The following is a 26418-nucleotide window of genomic DNA, read 5'->3' as shown; positions in this document are numbered from 1 at the left end:
GTTGCAACTTTTCAAATCATTATCAGGCATATTATTACCTAAAAATATGGGCTGAAATTTAAACAAAACAAATTAAAATTCCAGCTTATAAAGAATTGTTTCCAACAATCTGCAATGAATCTTTGTTTTTTCAGTGTAGTTACTATTAGGTCATTTGGGGAACCAAAGAAGTACATTCTGGGTATGTTATCTAAAGGGTCTGTCTCTCTCTCTTAAAACGTTCCAGAGAGGGTTTTTGTAATATCTTAAAGAGAAAATATTTTGGAACATTCCATTTATATAAAAAAAATCTTTCCTGTCAAATCAACAGAGAATTGTCTATGAACCAGTTACTAGCATTCCAAACAATTTGCAAACCAGAAATTGTGAGTTGGATATAATATGTCTACAAACTCAGCCATGCGGTCACAGCCATTAATAAATCCTCTCCTGTGGCCTAATGGGATAGTAGTAGTCATCGAATACACTTCAGTATCTTGTCAAAAGCAGTAGGTTATCATTGTACATTTTAAACATATTTCCTAATAATGTGAATCAGGCATACTACTCTTGTCGAATACAGAATTTTACCTACTGTTAAATTAAGGGAGTATGTGTTTTTGGATAAACCACATGAGCCCTGGGCTTTATGACCCCATGGGTATTAAAGTCATATTACATGAGTGTACATAAATATAATTTTTTTCCACAAAGTGAGTCTACGTTTGGTGACAGAAAGTATTTGTAAAATAAATCAATGTCTTAGAAAATAGTCACATACCATATCAAATGTGCTTAAGTGTGTACATGTAATACAGGCCTATTGCCAGTGATCCACTAACCTGTTTTAGACCTATTTAAAGCTGAAATAAGAATTAGAATAAGAAAATAAGCACATTAAATGTAATTCCTAACCATACATCTTTTTTTGTGACATTTTAGTTTACTGCCCAAGCTGTTTTGTTTAAAGTGCTTCCAAATCTAATTTAAAATCGCAGACGCTGTTTCTTTGCATCAGTGCTTTGTCAATAGCAATCAAAATGCTCCATTAACCACATTATTTAAGTGATTAGGGTTTTAATTAACCATCAACTGCAGCTCTCGAAGCGCCCTCTGGTGGTGTGCATAATTACTCTAGCTTTGAGGTACAATATTTGTTGTTATCTTTCTCCTCAAGATAATAGCATGTAGGCCAAGAAATTAATAGGAGAGTCTGTCAGCAAGTGACGTATGTTTTTGAATTGAGTTCTGACATATGCAGTGCCAATATCAGAGCTAAAATATGAAATTGCTTTTCTCTGGTAGGCCTGGTATTAATCTCTTTGTCTAAGTATTATATTAGTAGATGCGTGATAATTATAGCATAAATCGGTTATAAGCATTAATATCAGACACTATTTAGGCAACAAACGCAGGTGCAGTTACAATGCACTGAATGCCTGCTTTAGAATATACTGTTGTATTGATTTTGTCCTTCACTGCACCATTAGTCCTTGTAGATGACGCCAAGGTGAAACCTGAATAAGATGACATCATCGATGCATTTGAAATGGTAAACAAAGCATTTACACACCACGGCCACAAGGCGTCGTTGCATTCTTGTACTTCTAACACTATTATGTTTCATGCTCAGTGACATTATGAAGATATGGGCTTATTTCAAGTCACCGTTAACTGAAACATTTTAGATACCATAAGAGTGAGAATATGTATACTTTCATTTCCAAATACAGGCTTCTCTGATTGTATACACCATGATGTGTAAATGCCAAAGCACAGCCAATATTATGTAGTTAATTACACATTTGCATAACTAATGAAGGTCTATTTTATAAATTATATTATACATCAAAATTGCAAATAAAATATTTAAATGACTAATGCATATCAGTTTAACTTTGCAATATTAATGAACCAGTTCATAGTACAATGCACATACCAATTAGACTTGGATGAGTCCGAATATCTCATCTTTGATACGATTACTTTAAATATTAAGTATAATAGTTTATTAACAATAGTATAATTTATATGTTATTATAATCATTCATTGTCCTTCGGCTTATTCCCTTTATTCATCAGGGGTCGCCACAGCGGAATGAACCACCAACTTACACAGCGGACGCCCTTCCAGCTGCAACCCAGTACTGGGAAACATCCATACACACTCATTCACTACGGCCAATTTAGTTTACCGCATGTCTTTGGACTGTGGGGGAAATCAGAGCACCCGGAGGAAACCAACACAGGGAGAACATGCAAACTCCACTCAGAAATGCCAATTGACCCAGCCGCGACTCAAACTAGAGACCTTTTTGCTTTGAGATGACAGTGATAACCACAAAGCCACCATGTCGCCCTTGAATATAATAATAGTGTATTATAATAGTTTATTGCTTTTACTATAATAGCTATGGAATAAAAAACAGGAGTTTTTTAAAAAAAGAAATGTTTAATTCAGACACATTCTTGAATGTCAAACAAAACTGCATTCTTGTAATTAGAGTGGTATTCAAAGTACAGTTAAAGGACCTTATGACTGCAAATACGAAAAATATTTGTAAAAACTAATATGATAGTGCACTACAGATCTACATAAACCAGATAATTGTGCTGTGCACCTTCAGAGAAACAGTTCAATTAATATTATTCAACCTTAAACTGTTCCTGGCAAGAACTACCACTAACAAAAACAAAGATAAAAAAATAATAAGACTCGAGACACATAGTGTTAACTTTACAAAAGGAGAATAACACTGTACATCTTAAAAACGTCGCATATACACAGCCTAACAATTCTTGTATCTGCTGTATTACGTTTGAAGATGTGAATCATGTACAATTGGGGTTATGGCATGAACAAGAACCTAGGCTACATCTGTAGCTAATCTACTCATCATCATCCTCCTCTTCGTCATCCTCCTCCTCATCGTCATCTTCGTCTCCTCCTCATCCTCCCCACCTTCTTTCTTTGAAAAGCCTGCAATTCCCTTTGTGCGGTACAGGGCAATATCCTACAGAAGATAAAAACATTAGCAAATGAGGCAAATGCATCTACAAGCTAGCAAGTAAATGTAGAAAAAGGCTACTTTACCTTGTCGTACTTCTCCTTGAGCTTTGCGGCTTTCTTCTCATAGGGCTGCTTCACCTCAGCTGATGAGCTGTTCCACATTTCTCCAAGCTTTTTGGCAATGTCTCCGATGGACAGACCTGGGTTCTCACCCTTTATCTTAGGGCGGTAATCACCACAGAAAATGAAGAACGCTGACCTTTGGAGGAAAAAGCATGCATTCAAATCAACCTATCCGGTCCTTTTATGCTTTCAATGAAAGTGCAAAGAGTGAACGTACGGTGGTCTCTTGGGTGCGTTGGGATCCTTAAACCGCTTCTTCTTCTCACCCTTTGGTGGAATGTAGTTCTTCATTTCCCTCTCATAGCGAACCTTATCTTGCTTGGCCATATCCTCAAACTTGCCCTTCTCTTTGGCAGACATTGTCTGTTCAGAATGAGAAAAGGTTTTATCAAAAGTGCAAAGTGTATGCCTTGTGCCTTAATTATTATTAAATATCACCTGTTTTTTCCATATTAGCCTTAAAAAAAAAACGAATTTACTATTTCTATAACAGCAAAATATTAATTCAGTACCTTCCATCTCTCTGAACACTTCTTGGAGAATTCAGAGAAGTTCACACTGGCTTCAGGGTGCTTCTTTTTGTGCTCCTCACGACAGGTTTGCACAAAGTAGGCATAAGAGGACATCTTTCCTCTGGGCTTCCTTGGATCTTTACCCATCTTTATCCTCTGGGAAAAATAAGATATTCTCAAATTAGCGAATGTGACATGCTATAACCAGTTATAATATGGTTTCCTATTAAATTAATTGGTATAATAACGTATGATAAATGAGCATATCATGTCATGTCCAAGTATCTTAGTTAATGTTTCGAGTAGTTTAATGTTTCTAGTTCTTTAGCTCTATAAAAGTGCTATGTAGTGTATGTAGTTTTTAAAATAAAGATACATAAATACACATAAATATATAATATACATAGTGAGAGCAAGACATATGCAAGTGTCTGCTTTAATGATTAAAGTCATTTTTGTGAAAATAAGAGAAATATGGGTGAAATTGTTGTTTTATCAGCCAGCGTAACAGACACATTGTAAAAATGAAACAAAATGCTAATTTTGACATGTACATATTAAAATATATAAAAGAATATGCAATAATACTAAATATTAATTTTTTTAAAAATTAAAACATAAAATGGATGAAGGAGAACATTCTTGTGTTTTCAAATATTTCTTTTCATGTAAATATACATGAAAAAATATGATATATAAACAATTTTTTGTCATGATGACACAAGCTAATATATTGAATAAAATAAACCTTTATAACAATTTATTGTTTAATGCTTATAAATTATCCAGTTTTATATATGGATGATGAGATGTACATTGAAATCGCATTACGAAGATGGACGCTGAGATGCACAAAGACCGCCTCAGGTTCACGGTGAAAGACAAGGACATCCTCCATTTGACGAATAAAAATAGCATATTTGATGGTTTAATATTAATTCCCACAATTTTTTTTACGTTATGTATAATATACATTTAGGTAACAGTCGCAACGTTTTCTACTAAAAGCGGGCAGATACATGATATAGGGCCCGCCTTAAAATGCCTAATCGGTGCAACAATAATATTTCTTCTTCCATTTTGAAAAAAGCCGTCTTCATGAGAGAAAGTCCCCCTCAATTGTCTCCTCCCACATTCCTGGATAATTTCGAGGACTCAAAATCATTGCTCTTCGTCCGTTTTTCGCTCCTGGCATGCCGCTTGGCGATATTATCGTCTCTTCTATGGAAGAAGTCGGTCTGTATGGACACAGTGTCTGTAACTATAGGCGCTTTGCAATGGGAGTTTCGCTCCCGTAAGGCCGCCGTTCAACTGGAGCCACATGAGCACAGTTAGCAGAGCCAACATGGCTCTCTCTCTCTCTCGCGCTCTCTCTCTCTCCCTTTATGTCTGCTAGGCAGAGCTCAATACACAAAACACCGGCGGTGGGAAACAGCATAAATACAATTTAACACCCTTTTATAAGCTCGAAAAACACTAGCATTCACTAAAACAGACCCTCGGGCTTTCTTACGAGTTAAAAAAACAACGCAAATGAGCTTGATTTAATTTTCTTTCTTTAGTTAAGTTGAACGCCGCTTACACCCCGTCAGTCTCCATCCCCCGCCACTCACAAGCAAAACGCACTGAGTGTTCTCCGCAAGCCAGCCATATTATATTACAGAACACGGCCGCACACGTCCCGTTGTGAAAGACCAGAAAGAAAACGCATAAAACGACGAGCCCCCTCCCTGAGGGCTGATGAATCTACCCGCGGTGTTATTTTAGTCTGTACGTGAGAATGCCTCGCACGTCACTGGCTCACACAATAACAGCTTTAACTCAGACCTCTAAAGCTAACTGCTTTAGCTGGGATGGCTACCTGACAAATATTACAACCCATCCTATAAAAGAGTGATAGAATACTGTCATTTCTGAAGAAAAAAGCAGCAATGTATTTTCCTCAGAAGATTTTTCCAGTCAGGACATTTCACTACTGAGCACTGACTGAATGACGGGCGAATAGATCTGACAAAGATTGGTCACTCTGCGTTCACCAAATACGCAACTACTAAGGGAAAATGTGTTGCAATATACGACGTTTTTTGACAAATTATTCATTAAGGACTTGACAAGCATATTTTGACAAAATTCACCAACCTTCTCTATCTGCAGCTTCTGTGGATGCCTAGATAATGGGGCTTTGAAGTACAATAACACCGATGCGCGCTCTTCCAAGTGCGTGCTCAGCCCTCCGTTCACGAGAGACACAGTCTACAGTCACGAATCCTATTGGCTACCGCCAAGTCTTGAACGTCTGTGATTGGCTGCCGGCGCACTATAGTCCCTACGATAGCTGAGCTGTGGTTGGCTGTTCGTTGGTTAGACGTCATATATTTTCAACGGCGCGTGAATATGAAAAACCATCCATTGGAGCAAGTGTAACGGTATGAGACACCGTTTGTACTGCTGTAGACTTACTGTAGTACATGTACACATACCGTTGACGTTAAAGGAAAGGTTTTAAAGTACATGATGGACATTTGCAATAAGTACATTGTATTTAAGGGATTTCACAGCACAACTGCGCATTGGTAACTGTCGAAGAAAAAAAAAGATACCACCATGGTGAGATTTCTGGAGACGTGGAGGGGTCTGACACAGGAAAAGACTTTTAAACATCTATAGTGTAACAAAACAATCTTTTAAAAATTAAACAAATGTAATTATGCATATTAACTATTTTAGTAGCATAGACACGTTTTCTCATAAGTAACGTTATCTATGGCAAATTCAATTAAAATTTATTAATCAATTAATTATTTGTTATCGTTATTTTTTATTTTACAAAGCTGTTGTAAAATTATATTTAATAAACATGAGATCAAGAGGAATTACCTCATCATAATAGTGCCTATTATGAATTTTATAATCACCATTTTATGCCTATATAAATTAATGACATCATCGATTGCGTTTGTTAATTAACCGTAACGGTGAAAAAAATGAGTACATTGTTTTTAATCGATTTTTAAAGTTATTGCGGTATACTAATGGATGTAATAAATTTTATAGAGACGAAGTGTTTTATCTTATTAGGATTTTATCGATGTGATAGCTTATTATTTTTAATATAGTGTTTTTCCATACTTGGAAATATGTAGGCCAACTAAATAATTTTATCCTTATTCATGAAGTCTGAATTTTTTATTAAAATCTAAGAAACATGGAGATATTGAAATGCAACATATGAAGCTTTCCACTGAGCGGCGCTACGCCCTAATGAAATATAAACATCTCATGTGGTCGGAAAGGAAAATCCTTATAAAATGTACGGATTTTGTTTCTTCATTGTTAAAGAGCTGTTTTAGATGCATCGGGCGAATAATATGCGACAATGAATGTAGCTCTCTTGTAATTGCATGTTTTGAATTTTTTTTCATGGTAAAATGTGTTATTTAGTCTATCTGAAACCATAACCTTAGTATGCTGTTCTTTTAACACATTTTTCAGGGGGTTGTGCATCCCGCATCCTCTGTAGAAAGACCACCGTAGAGCGTCATATTGCCATCGCGAACCTGTTGTTGTGCGTCTCCTATAACAACGTCATAACGCATTAGCAGTTCAGACCAACAGGTGGAAACTTTTAGAAAGTATTTCAATAAGTCGTCAAAAGTAAACCTCCTTGCAGGATTATTAATAATTCCATTCCTCAAGCGATGTGACCCCCAAAACGACGAGTTGTGGACCTAGCTAAGCAGATTCTGGACGATTTACGGCACAAGAGTTAAAGACAGCCATGGCAAAATGTAAGACATGTTTATTGCAATTACAATATTTAAAGGCAAGTTATCTTTTATTTTTGAAAAATGTATTAATTGTTAGGGCAACACGATGGCTTAGTGGGTAGAACTGTCACCTCACAGCAAGAAGGTTGCTGGTTCGAGTCCTGACTGGGTCAGGTGGCATTTCTGTGTGGAGTTTGCATGTTCTCCCCGTGTTCATGTGGGTTTCTTCCGGGTGCTCCAGTTTCCCCCACAGTCCAAAGACATGCGCTATAGTTGAATTGAATAAGTTAAATTGGCCGTGGTGTATAACTGTGTGTGTGTGAATGCTAGATTGTTGGGTGTTTCCCAGTGCTGGGTTGCAGCTGGAAGGGCATCCACTGTGTAAAACATGCTGGATAAGTTGGTGGTTCACTCTGCTGTGGATACCCCTGACGAATAAAGGGAGTAAGCCGAAAATAAACTGAATGAATGAATAATCAAATGTTTCTTTTATCGTGTTTCAATCTAGATGTCAACAAAAAACGGGAAGCTTATGTGACCTCTTATGAAAGAGATTTTATTCATAGACCCATCTTATCTCTTTCAATAAGGTGAGTGCTTGTTAACATAAGTAATGCACTTGTCTGGAGATTTAACAAATTTGTTTATTTTAATATAAATACTAGGCCAAAAACATCTGGCAGGGTCAGTAGAAGTTTACTGGATGATCCAGTGGGTGCAACTGTATACAGTGAAGACTTCTGCTGGAGGCCTGTGCCAAAGACTGCCTGCATAAGATCTGCAACAGCATCAGGAAACAGAAGCAATAACCCACACCCAAGCAAGGTCAATTAGCAGATTTTGTAATTTACTCTGTTTTGATTGTGCAAATGTGTTCAATGGGGTATATGCACAGCTAGTGTTTTTCAGCCAATGATAAACTTCTGGTGAAATCTTAATGTGACAATTTTCAATTTCAAAGCATCGATGTTGTAATGTAATTATAATACATTCAGTTAAATAGACTTAAGCATTCATTTAGTTTTTCAAGCGTAAAACAAGATGAAAGACCATGCACCATTCTAGCATAGAAACTCCATTGAAAATACTGGTAAATTAAACTGTCATATTTTAAAGACATGGCGGGGCAAAATGGAATTTAATGGAGTGTTTCTTGTCTGGTCTGTGACCTACTTTATATTGTATAGCTACTGTATCAGTCAGTGAAGGTCACTGATTTTTAAGGATTCAGACCTTAAACATGATAATTTTATAATGGAAAGACAGTTCACCCAAAGTGTTGAGGCTTAAATGTCCGTGTGCATATACCGCATCAACAGCCACTTTATCAGGTATACCTATTAAACAGCTTATTAATGCAATGTAATCAGTCCATTACATGGCTGCAACTGAATTTGTGAATTTGTAAAAAGTTAATTTTGGCATGTTGGTCAAGTCAATCTGCTGAATCTTAAACCAAGCATCAGAACAGGGAAAGTTTTAAGTGATTTTGAAAGTGGCATGGGTGATTGGTGCCAGACAAGCTGGTTTGAGTATTTTAGAAACTGCTGATCAGCTGAGGTTTTTACACACAATCATCAAAAGTTTATGAGGGTCACACATTTGGACAGCAGGAAATTGGAAAAGTGTTGCTGGGCATGATGGGTCTCAATTTTTGCTGCATCGTTCAGAAAACAGGGACTTTGGCATAAACCACTTGAAAGAATGGATCCGTTCTGCCTTGTATCAATTTTGCTGGTGTAATGCGTGGGAGATATTTTTGGCCGACTTTGGGCTATTTAGTGCCAACTGAGGATTGCTTAAACACCACATCCTACCTGAGTACTGTTTCTGACCATCTAAATCCCATTATGACCGCAGTGTCTCAGTGCAATGATGCACTTTTGGGACGTTTAAGGAAGACCCAATTTAATTCATCATTATTTCTATTGGACTTTTTACAACGTAGATTGTGGCAAAACAGATAATAAAAAAACAGAAAAAAGCCATAAAATATTTCAGATTTTGGAACATTCTTCATAGCATAGTTTACATCATGTATGTGCAGCCAATGATTCTGTAGCAACTGAGTGATGCTATTATTTTAGTATGGGCCCAACTATATGAGGAATGATTCTAAAACATTAATGAATAATGAAGTAACTAATTAAGACATTTTTGAGGACAAAAAACTGTCCAACCCAGTACCATCAAGGTGTACCTAATAAAGTGGCCATTAAGCATAATTTGAAAGTGTCCTGTAAATGTGTGCATTTCAAAAAAAAACTATATTTGTGGTCTGTGAAAGAAACAAGCCATACAGATTTGAAAAAAATTATAATAAATTGACGTCAAAATGCTGTACCATAACACATAGGCTTTCATGATATGGAGGCATTATACAGATCAAATGAAACAGTTTGATGGCAGTTCCCCTCTGCAACTGCATTTTACTGAGAAGGAAATCCAAAAGGCTTTAAGTGATCAGTACAGGTCGACATACAAGTCTGACTTTCTTGGATTACCTCAAGGTAAGTTTTAGGAGTTATTGTACAGACATTAATTATGTTTTTGCATTTAAAGGATTTTTTAATATGAACATAACACAACAAAGACTGATGTAATCTTACTATGACTCAATATGCATCTCATTGTTTTTTGTATTCTGTCTAAATCACAGTGATCATGAAGAAACATGCCTTTATTGTACCTTTTAACCACAATCAAGCAGTCCATTACTTCACCCAGACTGAAATGAGACACAACTATCGCTCACCCATTATTAAACCTGAGCTGTTGGGGAACACCTCTCGCTATGGATGCAATAAACTGCATGGTGTAGCAGCAAGGGGAATTGGTAAGCTTCCGCTAATTAACAACATTGCTGTATTTGTGGACTACTGATATTTGTTTGGTCAGTGTCTCCAAGCTATCGGATTGCTTTAAGTTTGTTCCTGTTTACTTCCGCCTGTTGTCAATCCAATGATTTACTGCTTCAAAACCAAAGAGATTAAAGATGCATTAAAGATGAAAATGAGACACAAGATAGTCAGCATGCCAGTTAAAAGGATGTAATGCTTCAATACAGCATCATATATTCATTTTATGTGCTTCTTTATGTGCCTTTCTTTCATCAAAGCTATAATTATTCTGATGAATAGAAAATTATTTAAAAATAAATCTGTAAAACTCTGCACATTTTAATAATGAAAAAGCATTGGGGTTTTTTTGTTCTTCACATTTGTGGTATATACACTGTTTTTCAAATTATTATGCAAATTGGATTTAATTGTCATAAGCATTATAGAATTACACATATCCAATTCCAATTAAAGCCATGGATGGTACAGTATTGTGTCTTAGGCCCTGTTCACTAGAACAAGAGTATTTTTAAAACCACACTGTTTTTTCTACACTGTTTCACTGTTTGTCCACGCAAAAACTGGTATTGGGTCACTAAAAACAAAACTTTCTAAAAACTTGAGCCAGAGTAAAGATTTTCCGAAACTCCAAGTACAGTGTGGTCATCTGCACACTACGACTGGAGTTTTCACCTCATGGCATTAACATGTGCGCTGTTTTCTCCTGTTTGATTGGCCAACACAGCTGGGTTCAAACCAAATGCGGAAGACGTGAACGAGGCAAATTCGTTTGCACCGCGGGACAGTAATCTGCCACTTTTCTCACGTTTGCATTGACTTGTATGCAATGTAGTGTGAACCCAGCATAAAAGAGTCATTATCGACGTCTGTTGGTTCAACGTGCTCATAACATGCATGGCCACAAGTTTCAAGCAATATGGGAAAGAAAATAGATTCACCTGCTGATGAAGAACATCAAATAGTCAAATGCCTTGGACAAGGTATGAAAATAGATATTTCACAAAAACATAAGCGTGATTATCATACACACATACTGTATTTATGGCTGATTTCAAACACAGACATGTTTGAGCAGATAAAGGCTGAATGAGCAAGGTTTCTGCCAGTTAAATTCATCAGATTAACAGAACAGCTGCAAAAACGCCATTATAAAGCAGCAAACAGTTATTTGAAGCTGCAGGTGACTCTGGAGTCCAGCAAACCTCAAGGTATAGGATCCTCCAGAGGCTTTCAGTAGTGCATAAATATAGTTTTCGGTCATCACTACTCATTACTTACTAGTAAAAATGGTTACAGTGGGCCCAGACATACAGGGAGACTAATTATCAAATAGTCTTTTCTACTGATGCCGTGCAATTATGGAATTGTTGGTCCACCATGTCCCAACAAGGCTGCAATGTTAGCAAGGAGGCATTGGAGTCATGTTTTGGGCTGAAATCATGGGGAGAGAGCTGGTAGGCCCATTTAGGGACCCTGAAGCTGTGGAATTGACCTCCGGAAAGTATTTAGAATTTCTGACTGATCACTTTCTTTCATGGTAAAAAAAATAAGAATCTTGTTTTCCAAATCAAAATCCTCTTCATGCACCATCTCATGCTGCAATAAATACCTGTAATTGGATACTATGGGCATAAAAGGAGAGAAACTCATGGTGTGGCCACTATCCTCCCCTGATCTCAACCCTATTGAGATCCTAAGGAGCATCCGCAAGCAAAAGATCTATAAGGGTATCTATAAAGCATTAAAACAGCAGCTCTGGAAGGCTATTCGACAAAAATGAGCACAAACGTTAGTGAAACACTGAACAGAGAACAGCTCTAGTGAAGAATTGAGTTTGAGGCTGAATTTTGTGCTAAAATGAACAGTTTTTTCACAACACAAGAAAGAAGAACACTAATTGGCACAATAGGTGAATAGGCACCTTCAGTGTCTGCCCCCTAGTAATACTACTACTACTACTACTACTAATAATAATAGTAATAATAATAATAATAGTAATAATAATAATAATAATAATAATAATAATAATAAATAAACACTATTTTCATTATTAGTTTGTAAAAAATAACACAACACATTTGCTATCTCGAACAGGGCTCTCAGAGGGTTTTTCAATACATGTGAGAGCAATACGTCAAACAGTTTCTCCAATTTGAGCATATAAAAGCCAAACACACTTGTTCCCAAAATATTTCAGAGGGCATTCTGACCTACCACAGGTAGGGAATATGTTGTCTCATAGTGTGCATGCCTGTGATTTATGTTTATTATTTGCCTCTTCCCCCCAGTTTTTAAAAAAACTTACTTTATTTTTTAATGTTGGGTTTGCATATTGCTGCTGATAAAATCCAACTATACTAAAAGTATTTATACAATATGAATGCTAAAATAAGTGCATTGTTATACAGTTATTTTTTCTGTTTTCTTCTGCATGAACATTGTATTGCAAGAGTTTGTTTCTAAACAGTAACTCTGTTATTATTTCATTTGTACAGTAGTTCACCAGCCGCAATGAGAAAGCCTACCAAAACAGAAACAGCACAGCAATAATCACTGAGTCTGATCAGCGAGGTTTTCCAGGCCTCCCTCGTGAGTACAGACGTGTCAGAGCTTTACTTTTCATCTTATACCTTCTTCTTGCAACTGGGGATATTTTTATCATTGTCTTTGTGATGATTAAGAGAAGCATTTAAAAACCAACCTACATAATCTTCTGTAACCTCGCAATGGCAGATCTTGCACTAGGAACAACAACCTACCCAAGAGTCATTGCAAAATATTGGATGTCTGACAAAATATCATTCAGTGGCTGCTTCATGCAGTTATATTTAGTCTATTTTTTAGGAGCTACAAATTCATTTCTCATGGCGCTGATGGCTCTTGATCGATTTATAGCTATCTGCAACCCCCTCAGATATCCCATCCTGATAAAAAATTTCACTGTTTATATCAAGTGTGCGTGTGTTTGGACAGCAAACATGCTGCAGTTAGTTGGAGTCACTCTCTTGTCCCTCAGTGTCAAATATTGTGGATCAAATGTCATTCCTCACTGCTACTGTGATCATGTCTCTATAAGTAAACTGGCATGTGGAGATGCTACTACCATGAAAGTCACAAGTACAGCCATTGCCATGTTTGTTCTGTGGGGTCCTTTAAGTTTCATCTTATTCTCTTATGTCTCTATTATCATCTCTGTCTCGAAAATCTCCAAGTCTGAATGTCGATATAAAACATTCTCCACATACACACTGCAGTTACTGATCATATGTCTGTATTATCTACCCAGAATGTTTGTGTATATAACACACACTGCTGGATATGAATTTAGTAATGACATTTGCATCGAAGTGTCCATGATGTACAGTCTCTTCCCTGCTGTTATCAGCCGACTTATATATTGCTTCAGGACTAAAGCGATCAAAGAGGCAATATTTAAAAGAGTTGCTAAAAGAACTGGTTGGATTGAATGGAAATGTCTGAGGGTTAAAAGACATTAACTGGTCCAATATTGTTATTTCAAAGCCAGCTATGAACATGAAGAAGAGTAATTATACATCATTCTTTTTATAACAGATTTGTTCACATCTTTAATAAGCTACATATGTTAAATGTATAATTAATTGTTTAGTGTATAACTCATGCACAATATTCTCTTTGGATCCTCTATATTTTAATCTTTAATAATGCTTTTGTTTTAATCTATTTTAGAGCAAAATTGAAAGAAACGGAAAATCAACTGCGAACTACAGGAAAAAAGTGGTTTTAGTATATTTTTGTTGACTTTGAAATGCAATAATTAAAAGTGAATTATACTCTACACCAGAGGTGCCCAAACCCAGTCCTGGAGGGCCAGTGTCCTGCTGAGTTAAGCTCCAACTTGCTTCAACACACCAGCCAGTATGTTTGTAGTATATCTAGTGAGAGCTTGATTAGCTGGTTCAGGTGTGTTTGATTAGGGTTAGAGCTAAACTCTTCAGGACACCGGCTCTCCAGGACCGAGTTTGGACACCCCTGCACTACACTGTAAAAAATTATATGATCAATTAGTCCTGACAGCCCATGTTTTAGGTCATTGTAACTCATTAAACTAAGTTAATCATGTTCTAACTTAATTATAAGTTATGCAAGCTGTTTTAAGTCAGTTTAACATAATATAATTTCAATGGACTCATAATATTAATTTGATTAAATAAGATTTTTTTTACAGTGTGCCTGTTGTACTTGATAAAGTGGCAGTGGCAAGTTAAATATTTATTAATATTATTCTTAATCTTTGTGGTTACACTTTATAATAAGATTTCGTTAGGTAATGTTTATTACTTCATTTACTAACATGAACTAGTAATCAACAATAATTGTATTTTGTTAAATAATAATAATTAATGTTAATTGAAACATTTAATAATGCATTGTTTTTTCTAATGCAAGTTGTGCTTGTTAACATTAGATAATGTAATGTGAGTTAAAGACTAACAATGAACGACTGTATTTTCATTAACTAATGTTAGTAAAGGATCTAATAAATGTATTGATAATCCTTTACATAACATTAACTAATTAAACCTTAAATTTCACCTATGATTGCACATGTGAAGCACATGTGTTGTTTAAACCTTTCCTATTCACCTTAACAGCAGTAAACTGTACTTAAAAACTTAACTTGAGCATAAAAGTCCTTTTGACTTTAATGCCAGTGTAACCCGTCATATATTCCATATGTTTAGTTGTCTGATGTCATTAAACATACTTTCTAAACCTGCTTTATTGTCCTTTTTTTAACATTTTTGTATTGCAGTGAGTGCATGTGTGTGTGGATCAGATAAGCAAAAAGCCATCCTAAAGTCATGACCTTCACAAACGTCACTGTCTTCACTGAATTCTACCTGCTGGGATTTATAGAACTCCATCCAGACTATTATGGAGCTGTAGGAACCCTTTTTTTGTTGGTCTACTTGACACTGTTAGGAGGAAATATCTTTATTATTGCATTTATTGCTTATGAGAAAAATCTTCAGAAACCCACCTATATAATCTTCTGTAATCTCGCTGTGTGTGATCTTACTTTCGGAACTGTTGTGCTGCCTCAAGTTATTGTAATGTATTTTAATAATATGAAAACTATATCATTCAATGGTTGCTTTGTGCAGATGTTTTTTGTTCATTATTTGGGGAGTGTCAGTTCTTTAATCATATTATTAATGACCATTGATCGAATTGTTGCAATACATTACCCTTTTAGATATTGTGTGCTTATTACAAACAAAACTGTTTTCATTGCATGTGGGGTGATTTGGACCGCCGTAACACCTTTGATGTCTATTATTGTTTATGAAGCTTATGATGAGCCCTATTGTGCTACTAATGTAGTAACACAAATCTTTTGTGAGCGAAATGTAGTAATTAAACTTTCTTGTCGAGATGTAAGGCAGAAGTTGCTTTTAACATTAGCATGGGCCCTAATTGTTGTTCTGGGTCCTTCATTATTTGTTTTATTTTCTTTTATTGCCATCTTTACATTTGTTTTTAACATCTCAGAAAATCAGACCCGACATAAACATTATCAACTTGCACTCCCCAATTATTTATCATTTGTCTGTATTTTGTGCCCAAATTTGTTCTTTATGTGTACGATATAACAGTTGCAATGTCTCCAAGCTTTCGGATTGCTTTAAGTTTGTGTTTCTGTTTGCTCCCTCCTGTTGTTAATCCAATGATTTACTGCTTTAAAACCAAAGAGATTAAAGATGCATTAAAGATGAAAATGAGACATGCCATTGTAAATCACGTAATGCTTTAATGCAGTCAGTCATGCTGCATGACACTTTATGTGCTGTCTTTGCAACAAAGGCTGTTCATTTTCTGTTGAATAGACAAAAAATGCAAATATAAATAAATAAAAGCCTTATTTCCTCCTTTCCTTCGGCTTAGTCCCTTATTTATCAGGGGTCGCCACAGCGGAATGAACAACCAACTATTCCAGCATGTTGTTTGCAATAAAAAAAAATTCAAATTTTCTGAGTGGTTAATTTGCTTTGAATAATTATTATTACCCACACCTTTTTCCTGAAACAGTCCCAATACATTAAGGAACCAAAACAGAAATTTTATTTTGATATTGAGTTAGAATGCTGTTTTTTGTGAAAGCTTTAATGAAAATATTTCACATTTATTTTGGTCTTGCCACTATATTCAACTTTTTTGGGTTATAGTTGAAGCTTTTATTGCTCATAATATTTTTAAATCATTTTCCTTATCTTATAAACATGGGGTTATTATGTTATGTTATTTGGGGTTTTTATGTTAAGGATAACTCTTTTAAAAGATGCTGCTTTTATTATAAACTTTATTTTAATATTATGTAAATTTCACACACATAAATCCAAGTTTGCCAAAAGCAAACCTCTCTTCATGGTGCTAGAAAAAGAGATTCAAATGTATATAAAAGTGATTTCTAAATCTAAAAATAGAATAGCAATTAAAACAGTTAATATGTGCTCCTCCTTTAACATTTTTGCAAAAAATGTTTTGTGTATATGCACTTCCTGTAGTAAAAGTGCTTTTAATAAATCTTGTTAATAACTAAAATTGGAAAATGTGTGTAGTATATTTATATGTAATTTGAAATTATGCATTATCAAATTCCATTAAAACAACACTCTTCCAGCAGTTCATACTCACATCTAATATCTCGTTTGTCATGGTGGGCATGCATGAAATGTTCCTGAATGAAAGTGAAAGTGCCAAGTTGCAGTAAAAGTCGACAAATTAAAACTGAAACACATGAAATTACATGAAACTCCAGAGGAAATGTGGATAGCATGATGACGCAATGACGTTACTCGAATTATGTGCAATAAAATGTAAATCAGGATCATGAAAGGAACAATCAAAAAGCAACTCATGTAAACACCTTAATCATGTTACTGTCTTATTCAGATTAAGGCAAATCATTTGCCTTATATCATGTCCATATAATCATGTCCATATAAATGTAGTCAATGTCACACAAGTGTTCTTGGAGCTTTATGTAATTACAGTTGAACTGCTGAAGTCACACGTAATGTTTCCTTTTTTGGCTCCTTTACTGGGCTTTCTGTTGCTGTCTGGAGGATGAGGAAGATCAAAGTGTTCTTTCTCACTGACCAATTACCTCCGTATGGCTGGCTTTTCTGCTGTTACCAGTTTGTCCAGTCAGTGGCTCGACATGTACATTGGTGGACTTAAGACGCAGAGCAGAGTTGACCGTGACGATGGGGTTCGAGTCTGGTGAAGAACGGTTCCAGAAAGCAGGTAAGACCAAAACAGAAGCCAAAAAAAAAATAAACATGTAAATAACAGGATGAGAATGTGGTAAAATCTGAAAATGTGGTAAAAATCAGGTGGCCCCGAGGAAAATCTTTTGGGTTAAGCGAAGGGGGTGGGCGACTCAATTGGTGCTTTTTAAAACACTATCGGTTTGGTGTTGTGAAGGGGGAGGGTGGGAGCAGGGCCGGAGCAAGCTGAACTGGCGCTCTATGGATGCGCCGGCCCTGGGTGGGAGGATCGGTCAGTCAGTAAGTCAGTCAGTCAGTCAGTCAGTCAGTCAGTCAACAGCAGCTTCTTGTGGATTTACTTGAGAACATCAGGCCGAATGGCACTCGCAAGAGAAATTTGAGATCGCAAAAAGCGCACACAGCGGCCTCTGGTGGACTCGCGAAAACAGAAACACAGCTCATGGGATATATTTTGCTCTCTCCAGAAATGTATATAAGGGTACGTAATCAGAAGGAGCCTGGGTTGGATGTTTCGCAATACTGGATTGCAGCTGGAAGGGCATCTGCTGTGTAAAACATATGCTGGATAAGTTGGTGGTTCATTCCGCTGTGGCGACCCCTGATGAATAAAGGGACTAAACCGAAGGAAAATGAATAAAAAGATTCCAACATTGTTTCATTTTAACTATTTTGTAAGATTTTACTCCTTGGAAATAGTACAGTGTAAATGTTTACCATGTAATCAATTTCATTGCAGTTTTCTAACCACGTATAAGGAAATAAATGTAAACTAAAGAAAACTGATTTCTACAGTTTATCAAAATGAACACACTGGATTATTTCTTCTATGTGCTTCAGTAATATGCAGCTGAAAAGATAACAATAATCATGTCAACATCATGCCTTAAGGCACTTGCATAATATTACTTACAAAAACCTTCATTTTAAATATGTTAATGTTTTAAAATCCACAATGGACTGCTGTTTTCACTGTGGACCAATGGCCAGCAGATGGCATCATCATCTTTGTTTTCTAATAGCCATCTTAATGCATTTTCTGAGGCGATTTACTTTCTTTGTTTCTACATTTATTTTGGAGCTATGTAAAATGTAGATTATTCACACTGCATTTAGGTGTATTTTGCTAGTACCAGGTCGAACCCACTTCAGAACTGACTTAATTTTTAGTGGCTTCTTATATAATAAATCTCATATATATATATAATGCTTGTAATCAAATGATTAAATATATCTATTTTCTTTCAAAAAGCATACTATTCGGCTTTTTGCATCTTCCATTATAAACTTCTATCCTATTATTCTCTGTTAAAACAAGGAACACATTACTAATAAATTAATGATAATTATATTATTTTAATTAATTATTTCATTAATTCATTCATTCATTTTCTTCTCGGCTTATTACATTTATTTTTCCGGGGTCATTATTTTAATTTACAGTGCAAAACTTAATAAAATAATAATCTCTATTATTACTTATAAAGAGTATATAATACATTAAATATGTATTTTATTTGACTATCTTTCACATTGGATGTTGTTTTAACAGACACAAAATATTTATAAGTTCAAATAAATATTGCTTTTGGGAAAGAAGTTAAACAATAAAAATGTAGATGGTTTGCTCATTATAAATAGAATATAGATCTGACACCAGATGGTGCTAATATAACAAGATTAGTATGTTCCTCATACACCATTATACATTCATGCATGATCAACGGTCATGATTATTATTGGTAAACTATTGATAACCTGCAAAAGATATGCCTTTCATACCATATAAACAGCTTCTTTACAGTTTAATTAATATTCTTATGCAATGATTGAAATTACCAGTGAGTTGAGCAGAATTGATTAAATAACAAAGGCCTTTTAAATGAAGTGTGAACCTAGTTTTTGAACATACTTTTAAATGATTTCCTCCTGGTCACTCTGAAATTCACAGTCGGTTGGCTGATGGGTCGGTAAGTTGGCTAAATCCTTAAACACATCCGCATAGCTGTGAAAATGCACTCCTAGATTAAGCAGATTCTCCAGCCGCTGGATCCCGTCAGATGAAGAGGAACAGGGCAGATTTTGGGTGGAGAGCACATCTCTGAAGGGTGAAGGAGCCATCAGAATAAATTGTCCACTGGACAAATCTACACCCAAAACATGCAAAAACAGAGTCTAAGGAAAATCAAACCAGAAAATCACTTTATACATCAATATCTGTTATAACATTATGGTGTGCTTTTACATGTGATATTTTACTAACTCATTGGCTGAATTTGAATGAACAGCCAACAATTTCAAAAGGTACAGTAAGGATGTCAAGGTCTTGTGTTCATTTGGAAGACTCTGGTGGTGATATTTAGATGCCCACTAGATGGCACCCAAACGTAACAAGAACTGTTTGGTGTTTTAAATTGGTCAAACCACAAGATGTCACTGTGATGTTACTAAAGGGATAGCTCACCCAAAAATGAAGACTCTCATCTTTTAGTGATTCCAAAGCTTTATGAGTTTTGTTCTTCTGTTGAATACAAAAGAAGATATTTTGAAAAATGCTAATAAACCTCTAACCAATGACTTCAATAGTAGTAAAAATACTATGGAAGTCAATGGTTACAGGTTTCCAATTTTTTTCATAATAGCTTCTTTGTGTTCAACACTTACTCACCCTCAATTTGTTCCAAACATATATAAATTGCTGATTTAAATATAATGCTTCTGCAAAACATAAAATATATTTTTCTGGACTGCACTGACTACTGTACTCCCAGCAGACACATAACGTTAAAGATGTTACTGTTAAGTTGAATATAGTTCGCCACTCGCCAGCATCTAAGGACAATATTGTTTGGATGTCAAGTTAGGACGTGAAATGATGTTGATATTTGGTTGATTTTAGGTTGTGTTGGAAAGTGACCAAAAACGCCGAGCCAACATCTTAAATCAACGTCATATTGACGTCAAATACTGACACTTAATCATCAGGTATGACAACCAAAATCCAACATCTGATAGACATTATAGTGGTAACATCAACAAAACGTCAAGCTGTAAATTACAAGCTGATATTTTGTTGTTTTGTAGCTTGCAATGGAAAGTAACTTAAATACAACATCTACCCAACATTGGACATTGATGTTGGCCAGACGTTAGGTTCTAACGTCAACTCGATTTTCAATTCCAAATAAAATGCAAATCTTACGGCCTTGGGGTACAACCTCAATCTGACATCATGTTGACGTCCTGTGCCTGTTGGGATAGTTCTTCATATTATGAAAGTCAGTCCAGCAACTCACAGGTAAATACTGTAATTTTCTAACCAAAATTGTATCTTTTTTGTACCTTTGAGGGATTTTCTCAGCAAATACAGTATTTTATAGTGTATGATTTTAATTTCAATCATCAAACTAATTTTGTTTTTGTGAGGTGGGGGGGGGGTAATTAATTCACAAGAAATTAATAAAAACAAAATCTAGAACTAGACTATAACTAGATAAGAACATTATATATCCATTATATCCCTATATATAATAGGGATTGTCCACACAAATTCAAAATTACCTCATAATTTACTGTTTTAAACCTTTATATGATTCTTTATTCTGTTGAACACAAAAGAAGATATTTGAAAATTGCTGGTAGTTGGGACCTTTTTTTTCCTACTATGGAAGTCGGTATGTCCCAGCAACCAGCCTTTTTCAAAATATCTTCTTTTGTGTTCAACAGAAGAAAGAAATTTAAAGCGGTTTTGAACAAGTGAAGGGTGAGTAAATGAGTACAATTTTATTTTTTGGGTGAACTAACTTAATTAATCCTCATGACTCATGCTTAAATTCTGATAGAAGAACATTTTTACCTTCAGTAATACATTTCTCACCAAGCCACCATTATTTCTTATTTGCATCTCAGACAAGTATATTATTTGATTTATGAATATTCTAACCAGTGATGTAAAGTAACACATTACAAATACTCAAACTACTGTTTTTGAGTAGTTTTTCTCAGAAATTGTAATTTACTGAGTAGTTTTAAAAATGTGTACTTTTACTTTCCCTTGAGTACATTTATAGGGCTGTATCTGTACTTTTACTCCACTTCTTTCTTTTTCCTGCAATCACCACTTTATTTTTTCTTGTCTATGTTGATTGGCTGAGTAGAAAAATAAGTCTTGTGATTCCTGTCCAATCAAATCACACATAGGAGGTAAATCGCATCATAATGAACTACCTCAAGACATGGGCGATTATAATTGCAGCAAACTGTTTGGAGGTATTTAAAGTTTCCAAGATGTCCAAAATTTTTACACACAATGACCCGAGATTGTTTAGAAGCATGTCACTAATGAGAAGATGATGGATGTTTACCATATGGTGACCGAAAACACCCAGCAGGCACAATGTCAACATGACGACAGATTGACGTTGTACCCCAATGTCGTGGGGATGTTGCAATTTGTTTGGAAATGAAAATCGAGTTAACATTAGAACTTAAGATCGGCTGACGTCAATGTCCAACGTCCAACCTAAAATCAACAACCAAATATCAACATCTAACGATGTTACAGGTTGAAGCTGTGTGGACGTTTATCATGTTGGATTTTGGTTGCATATCTGACGAATAAATGTCAGTATTTGATGTCAAAATTACGTTTGTTTAAGATGTTGGCTCGATGTTGGATTTGGGCCACTTTCCAACACAACCTAAAATCAACCAAATATCAACGTCATTTGGCGTCGTTATTGGACATCAAAATAATGTTGTCCTTAGACACTGGCTAGACATTGAGTTTTGGTCACCTGACGACTAAATCTAAACTAATATTAACGTCTAATGACATTGTGTGCCTGCTGGGCAATAACTAAATGCACTACAGAATGTTACGTTTACACACATCCACAAATTACATGTAAATGCTTCAGCTTTTTACAGCATAATACTCACCACTCTTGAGTACTTTCGAAAGGTCTACTTTTTACTCATACTTTGAGTAATATTTACAACAGATGCTTTTACTCTACTTCTACTACATTTTTAGGCAAGTAATAGTACTTTAACTTGAGTATGATTTTTCAGTTCTTTTTCCACCATTGATTCTAAAAGGCCAATCTATTCATTTATTTTAGGTGTCAAATAAAAGAAAGCTTACCTTCAGGTTGATGTTCATCTTTGTGATGTGAGCTGATGAGGGACAGTTCTCTCTCACAGTCAAACTCAGAAGCGGTGAATGAGCAGTGACTCTCGCTCTCCGATGACGTCTCAATCGGCCCACCACGGCATGACTGAATAGGACCCCCCCTCAATTCTGATTCAAGTGTCTTTTGCCATCTCGTGGGGTGTTCAGTTTCTCAACCTCATCAGCAGATAGGTACTGCGGTGGGCCTGTAAGGTCAGGAGCTAGTTTTCTCTTGAAGAACAAGTGGGATTGATGCTGCCATTGGTGAAAATCACCTCCGGGTGTCTTCAGATGAAGCTTAGGAGATGGTTTGTGATTATTTTGAGGCTGCATGGTGGATTGAGGAACTTTTGCATTTGCCTGTTCATCTTCCGTCTTCATCACATCCGAGTATGTGCTGTCAATCTCATAATACTCCAGTTCACTTCCTGCAAAACCTGAGACGTGACACAAAGGACCACTTTCAGTAAAACGTTCCACTCCTTGCGTTGAATCCCTTGGTTTAATCAAATCTGGCTGCTTGTTTGGTTCATTTGAGATGTTTGGCATCTCTGCGGGACTTAAACTAAACGCCAGGTTATCCATGCCATGTGGTTTGTTAGGTGGCATAAGGTAGATATGACTCTTCTTTTCAACTTCACTATGATTTTGATGTCTCCTGAGGACAAAACACAGAACTAGGATCAGCAAAATGAGGGCAATGGGAATAACGACTGCAACAATCCATAACGGGGCAGTTTTTTTGGTTGGAGAACAGGGATCACTATGGATGAGGTCGGATGAGCATGATCCACATGAAGACTCTGAGGGCAGACAGATGCACCAGTAGTCATCTCTGGATGAAGATCCACAGTCACTGTTGTTCCAGCAGGGCTCAGACAGACAGGAATCTTCAAGGCACGGAGTCAGAACACAGTAGATTGGAGAAACACAGAAGGTCTGAAAGGCAGACAGGCTGGAGCTGGACTCAACTATATCATTGTGGCCGTTGAAGGATAAGAGGTGGCCGTTGTATTTGATGTATTCCACACATCCTCTAAAACCTAGGAAAACAAATATAATCTGTGTTAGTGTACTGTATGCTATGCTGTGATATTGCAGCATTCCACACTCTATAGGAACATACTGTAACTGTTAAAATGTATTTGGGCTTTTGCACCATGTAGTTACAGGAACTTAGATATAGGAACTAGTCACCAGACATGGTTCCTCAATAACTTATATCTCCCTGGATGATTTTCCTGACTTGCATTTACAATCTCCTGAGTATTGTTGCTGGACACAGGTATATCCCTTTATATGACCACAGTGTACCCATCTTCTGATGGCTGCTTTCCAGCAGGATAACTACACACCTTTCATAAAGCATGATCATCTCAGACTGGATTCTTCAAACATGACACATCGAGTTCACTTTACTCAAATGGCCTCCACAGTCACCAATCTCAATCAAAAGAGCACCTTTGGGATGTGGTGGAACGGGAGATTAGCAATCATGGATGTGCGCCGCAAACCTGCAGCAACCTGCGTGATGTTGTCATGGCAATATGGACTAAATCTATGAGGAATATTTCCAGTACTCAGTGACTCTTTGCCACGAAGGATTAAGGCAGTTCTGAAGGAAAAGGGGGTCCAAGCCGATACTAGTAAGGTGTACCTAATAAAGTGGCCAGTGAGTGTTGTGTATCTTTTTTTAAATGAAAAAATTAATTTAAATTCATTTTAAACTGCTGATGTTCACAATGTTAATAATAATAAAACAATAAAAAAAAAAAAAGAATTTTAAGTTTTACATTTCTTTTCCCTACTTGGGCCAATATAGCACTGTGCTTAAATCCATCATACTATAACATAACTGTGAAATTATTTACCATTACACCTCCTAAAAATATATTATTTCATAACTAACAAATCAAGGCCAGTCCTACCTAAGTTTTGGATGATCTCTGGGATATCGCTCGCTGGATCAGAGCCCAAAAAAAGGTCTCCACAAGGATATGCTGAATGAGTTATGGTTTGCCATTGGTGGTGGTTGCAACAGGCCGATCATCCAGAAACAGAGAGAAAAAGGAGCCTCTTCTGCGCAGATGAAGAACAGCCACTGTCCATCTGACACATTTCCCTCCACTGACAGCTCAAGCTGATGGACCAGATGTGACATTGGTGAACATGTATAGAGGCTTCCCATCTGATATCTGAGAGAGAAAGAGCAGATTTAAATCATCAGGCTTTTATTAATGTAGGGAAGCAAACAACTAAGGGATTATTCACAGTTTCATAAAAGCTTGCTTAGCTCTAGTGTTAGTGGAATAATACACATATAAATAATCTTAATGGACCCTTTTCACATTTCCTTGTTTCTCAGTAGCAGAGGTCATCATAGTTGGGGTAAACTTAGAGTGTAGTGGATGAGAAAGTACAACAAATATTTTATTTACAATCCTATTTGTTGTAAATAATAAAAGAAAAACTCCACGATGGTGTTATCAAGACTTTCAGAAAAAGGGAAAAAAATGTGTGAGACTGATAACGCAGATAGAAGAGAGTACAACGTCAAATTTACTGTCCTGTCCCATAGAGACTGCATTAAAAACACACTGCATAAGCGGTAGCTCAGTTTGTTTTTGAAAAGGGTCCATTGGGAATTTTTACCAAATAAGTAATGAAATATTAATAATAAAGAGACAGTAAAGTTCTAGTAATTAAAAAAGTGTTTTTATGAACTTATTTATTCACATTTCAGTTTAAATTCTTCCAAAAATGGTCATATTCTACTTCTGTTGTTCTACCATCTTACCAAAACATTTAAATTAATTAATTAATAATCATTATTTATTATTATATATAAAATAGGTAGGGCATCACAGTGGCACAGTAGGTAGCACAAATTGCCTCACAGCAAGAAGGCATTTCTGTGTGCATGTTCTCCCCGTGTCCGCGTGGGTTTCCTCCGGGTGCTCCGGTTTCCCCCACAAGTCCAAAAGACATGCTATAGGTAAATTGGGTAAGCTAAAATTGGCCATAGTGTATGTGTGAATAAGTGTATGGATGTTTCCCAGTGAATGGGTTGCATCTGGAAGGGAATCCGCTGCGTAAAACATATGCTGGATAAGTTGGCGGTCCATTCTGCTGTGGCGACTCCAGATTAATAAAGGCACTAAGCCGAAAAGAAAAATGAATGAATGAATAAAATAATATATAATATTATATTAATTACAGTATATTTAATTACAATTAATTAATTATAATTTTTATGTATTCATTATTTATTATTTAATCAGCTTTGGCAATGTCATAACAAATATATTTTTTACTTGTAGAGTTACTACTAAATCTTTTACCTAATTTATCTGTTATTACTAACTACAAATTCTTCAGAGTTCACCTTAAGTTTAAATGTGCTGATTGACTCCAACACACAACCAGTACACCATTTCTTCGTACAGTCCTCATCTTGATTTCAACACTGTCAAAACCCAGAGAGTCTCCTTCCTTCCCAGAATCCAGAATGGCTTGCAGAAGCTGGTTTCTTCTGTAGCTTTCTTTGACATCAAACTCAACATAAGCCTCCCCGTTGAGAAACAATACATGCTGCTCAGCCAAATCTATCAGAGACACAAGTCCAACAACTGTTAAATAACTTTTAACTACAAACCAAAAGACAGGTATGAATGAATGCAGTTACTCATGGCCACAGCTGGGTCCGGTTGAAGTGATCTCTG

General features: G+C 36.0%; 3 protein-coding genes, 1 long non-coding RNA gene and 1 pseudogene across 4 annotated transcripts; 2 read left to right on the top strand and 3 right to left on the bottom strand.

Annotated features, from left to right (window-relative positions):
- Positions 1 to 2769: 2769 nt before the first annotated feature.
- LOC130241538 (high mobility group protein B1-like) lies at positions 2770 to 5876 on the bottom strand. Its single transcript, XM_056473377.1, is given in 6 exon segments — positions 2770 to 2919; positions 2922 to 2993; positions 3074 to 3248; positions 3330 to 3475; positions 3625 to 3780; positions 5764 to 5876. Coding segments are annotated over 5 exon segments (591 nt in total). The 5' UTR covers positions 3772 to 3780; positions 5764 to 5876; the 3' UTR covers positions 2770 to 2868.
- LOC130242103 (testis-expressed protein 26-like) lies at positions 4723 to 12032 on the top strand. Its single transcript, XM_056474117.1, has 6 exons — positions 4723 to 4954; positions 7900 to 7981; positions 8057 to 8216; positions 9748 to 9901; positions 10051 to 10227; positions 11890 to 12032. The coding sequence occupies exons 1-6, from the start codon at positions 4723 to 4725 to the stop codon at positions 12030 to 12032; spliced, it is 948 nt and encodes a 315-aa protein (XP_056330092.1).
- A 3061-nt stretch (positions 12033 to 15093) lies between these two features.
- On the top strand, positions 15094 to 16049 carry LOC130241823 (olfactory receptor 10A6-like; annotated as a pseudogene).
- A 721-nt stretch (positions 16050 to 16770) lies between these two features.
- LOC130241824 (uncharacterized) lies at positions 16771 to 22797 on the bottom strand. The gene is made up of 3 exons (XR_008838905.1): positions 22670 to 22797; positions 19436 to 19670; positions 16771 to 17515 (listed from the first exon to the last, which is right to left on the bottom strand). It is a non-coding gene; the product is annotated as an uncharacterized LOC130241824 (long non-coding RNA).
- A 22-nt stretch (positions 22798 to 22819) lies between these two features.
- On the bottom strand, positions 22820 to 26385 carry LOC130242102 (uncharacterized). The gene is made up of 5 exons (XM_056474116.1): positions 26382 to 26385; positions 26141 to 26301; positions 24740 to 24836; positions 24625 to 24657; positions 22820 to 23739 (listed from the first exon to the last, which is right to left on the bottom strand). Exons 1-5 carry the CDS (start codon positions 26383 to 26385, stop codon positions 22820 to 22822), a joined length of 1215 nt encoding a protein of 404 aa, XP_056330091.1.
- Positions 26386 to 26418: the final 33 nt, after the last annotated feature.

This window comes from Danio aesculapii, chromosome 15 (assembly GCF_903798145.1).
Source record: "Danio aesculapii chromosome 15, fDanAes4.1, whole genome shotgun sequence".
Lineage (NCBI taxonomy): Eukaryota > Metazoa > Chordata > Actinopteri > Cypriniformes > Danionidae > Danio > Danio aesculapii.
Note: the sequence above shows the minus strand (reverse complement) of the source record. Positions and strands in the feature narration are given on the sequence as shown.

What these genes read in the sequence shown, in the direction of transcription:
- LOC130242103 (XM_056474117.1), top strand. Translation starts at nt 4,723, where the DNA reads ATGAGAGAAAGTCCCCCTCAATTGTCTCCTCCCACATTCCTGGATAAT. An exon ending in ACTGGAGCCACATGAGCACA is followed by an intron (nt 4,955 to 7,899) that starts GTTAGCAGAGCC and finishes GTTTCAATCTAG; the next exon opens with ATGTCAACAAAAAACGGGAA. An exon ending in TGTAGCAGCAAGGGGAATTG is followed by an intron (nt 10,228 to 11,889) that starts GTAAGCTTCCGC and finishes TGGGCATAAAAG; the next exon opens with GAGAGAAACTCATGGTGTGG.
- LOC130242102 (XM_056474116.1), bottom strand. An exon ending in TTGAAATCAAGATGAGGACT is followed by an intron (nt 24,837 to 26,140) that starts GTACGAAGAAAT and finishes CTGGTCCATCAG; the next exon opens with CTTGAGCTGTCAGTGGAGGG. An exon ending in AGAGATCATCCAAAACTTAG is followed by an intron (nt 23,740 to 24,624) that starts GTAGGACTGGCC and finishes TTGTTTTCCTAG; the next exon opens with GTTTTAGAGGATGTGTGGAA.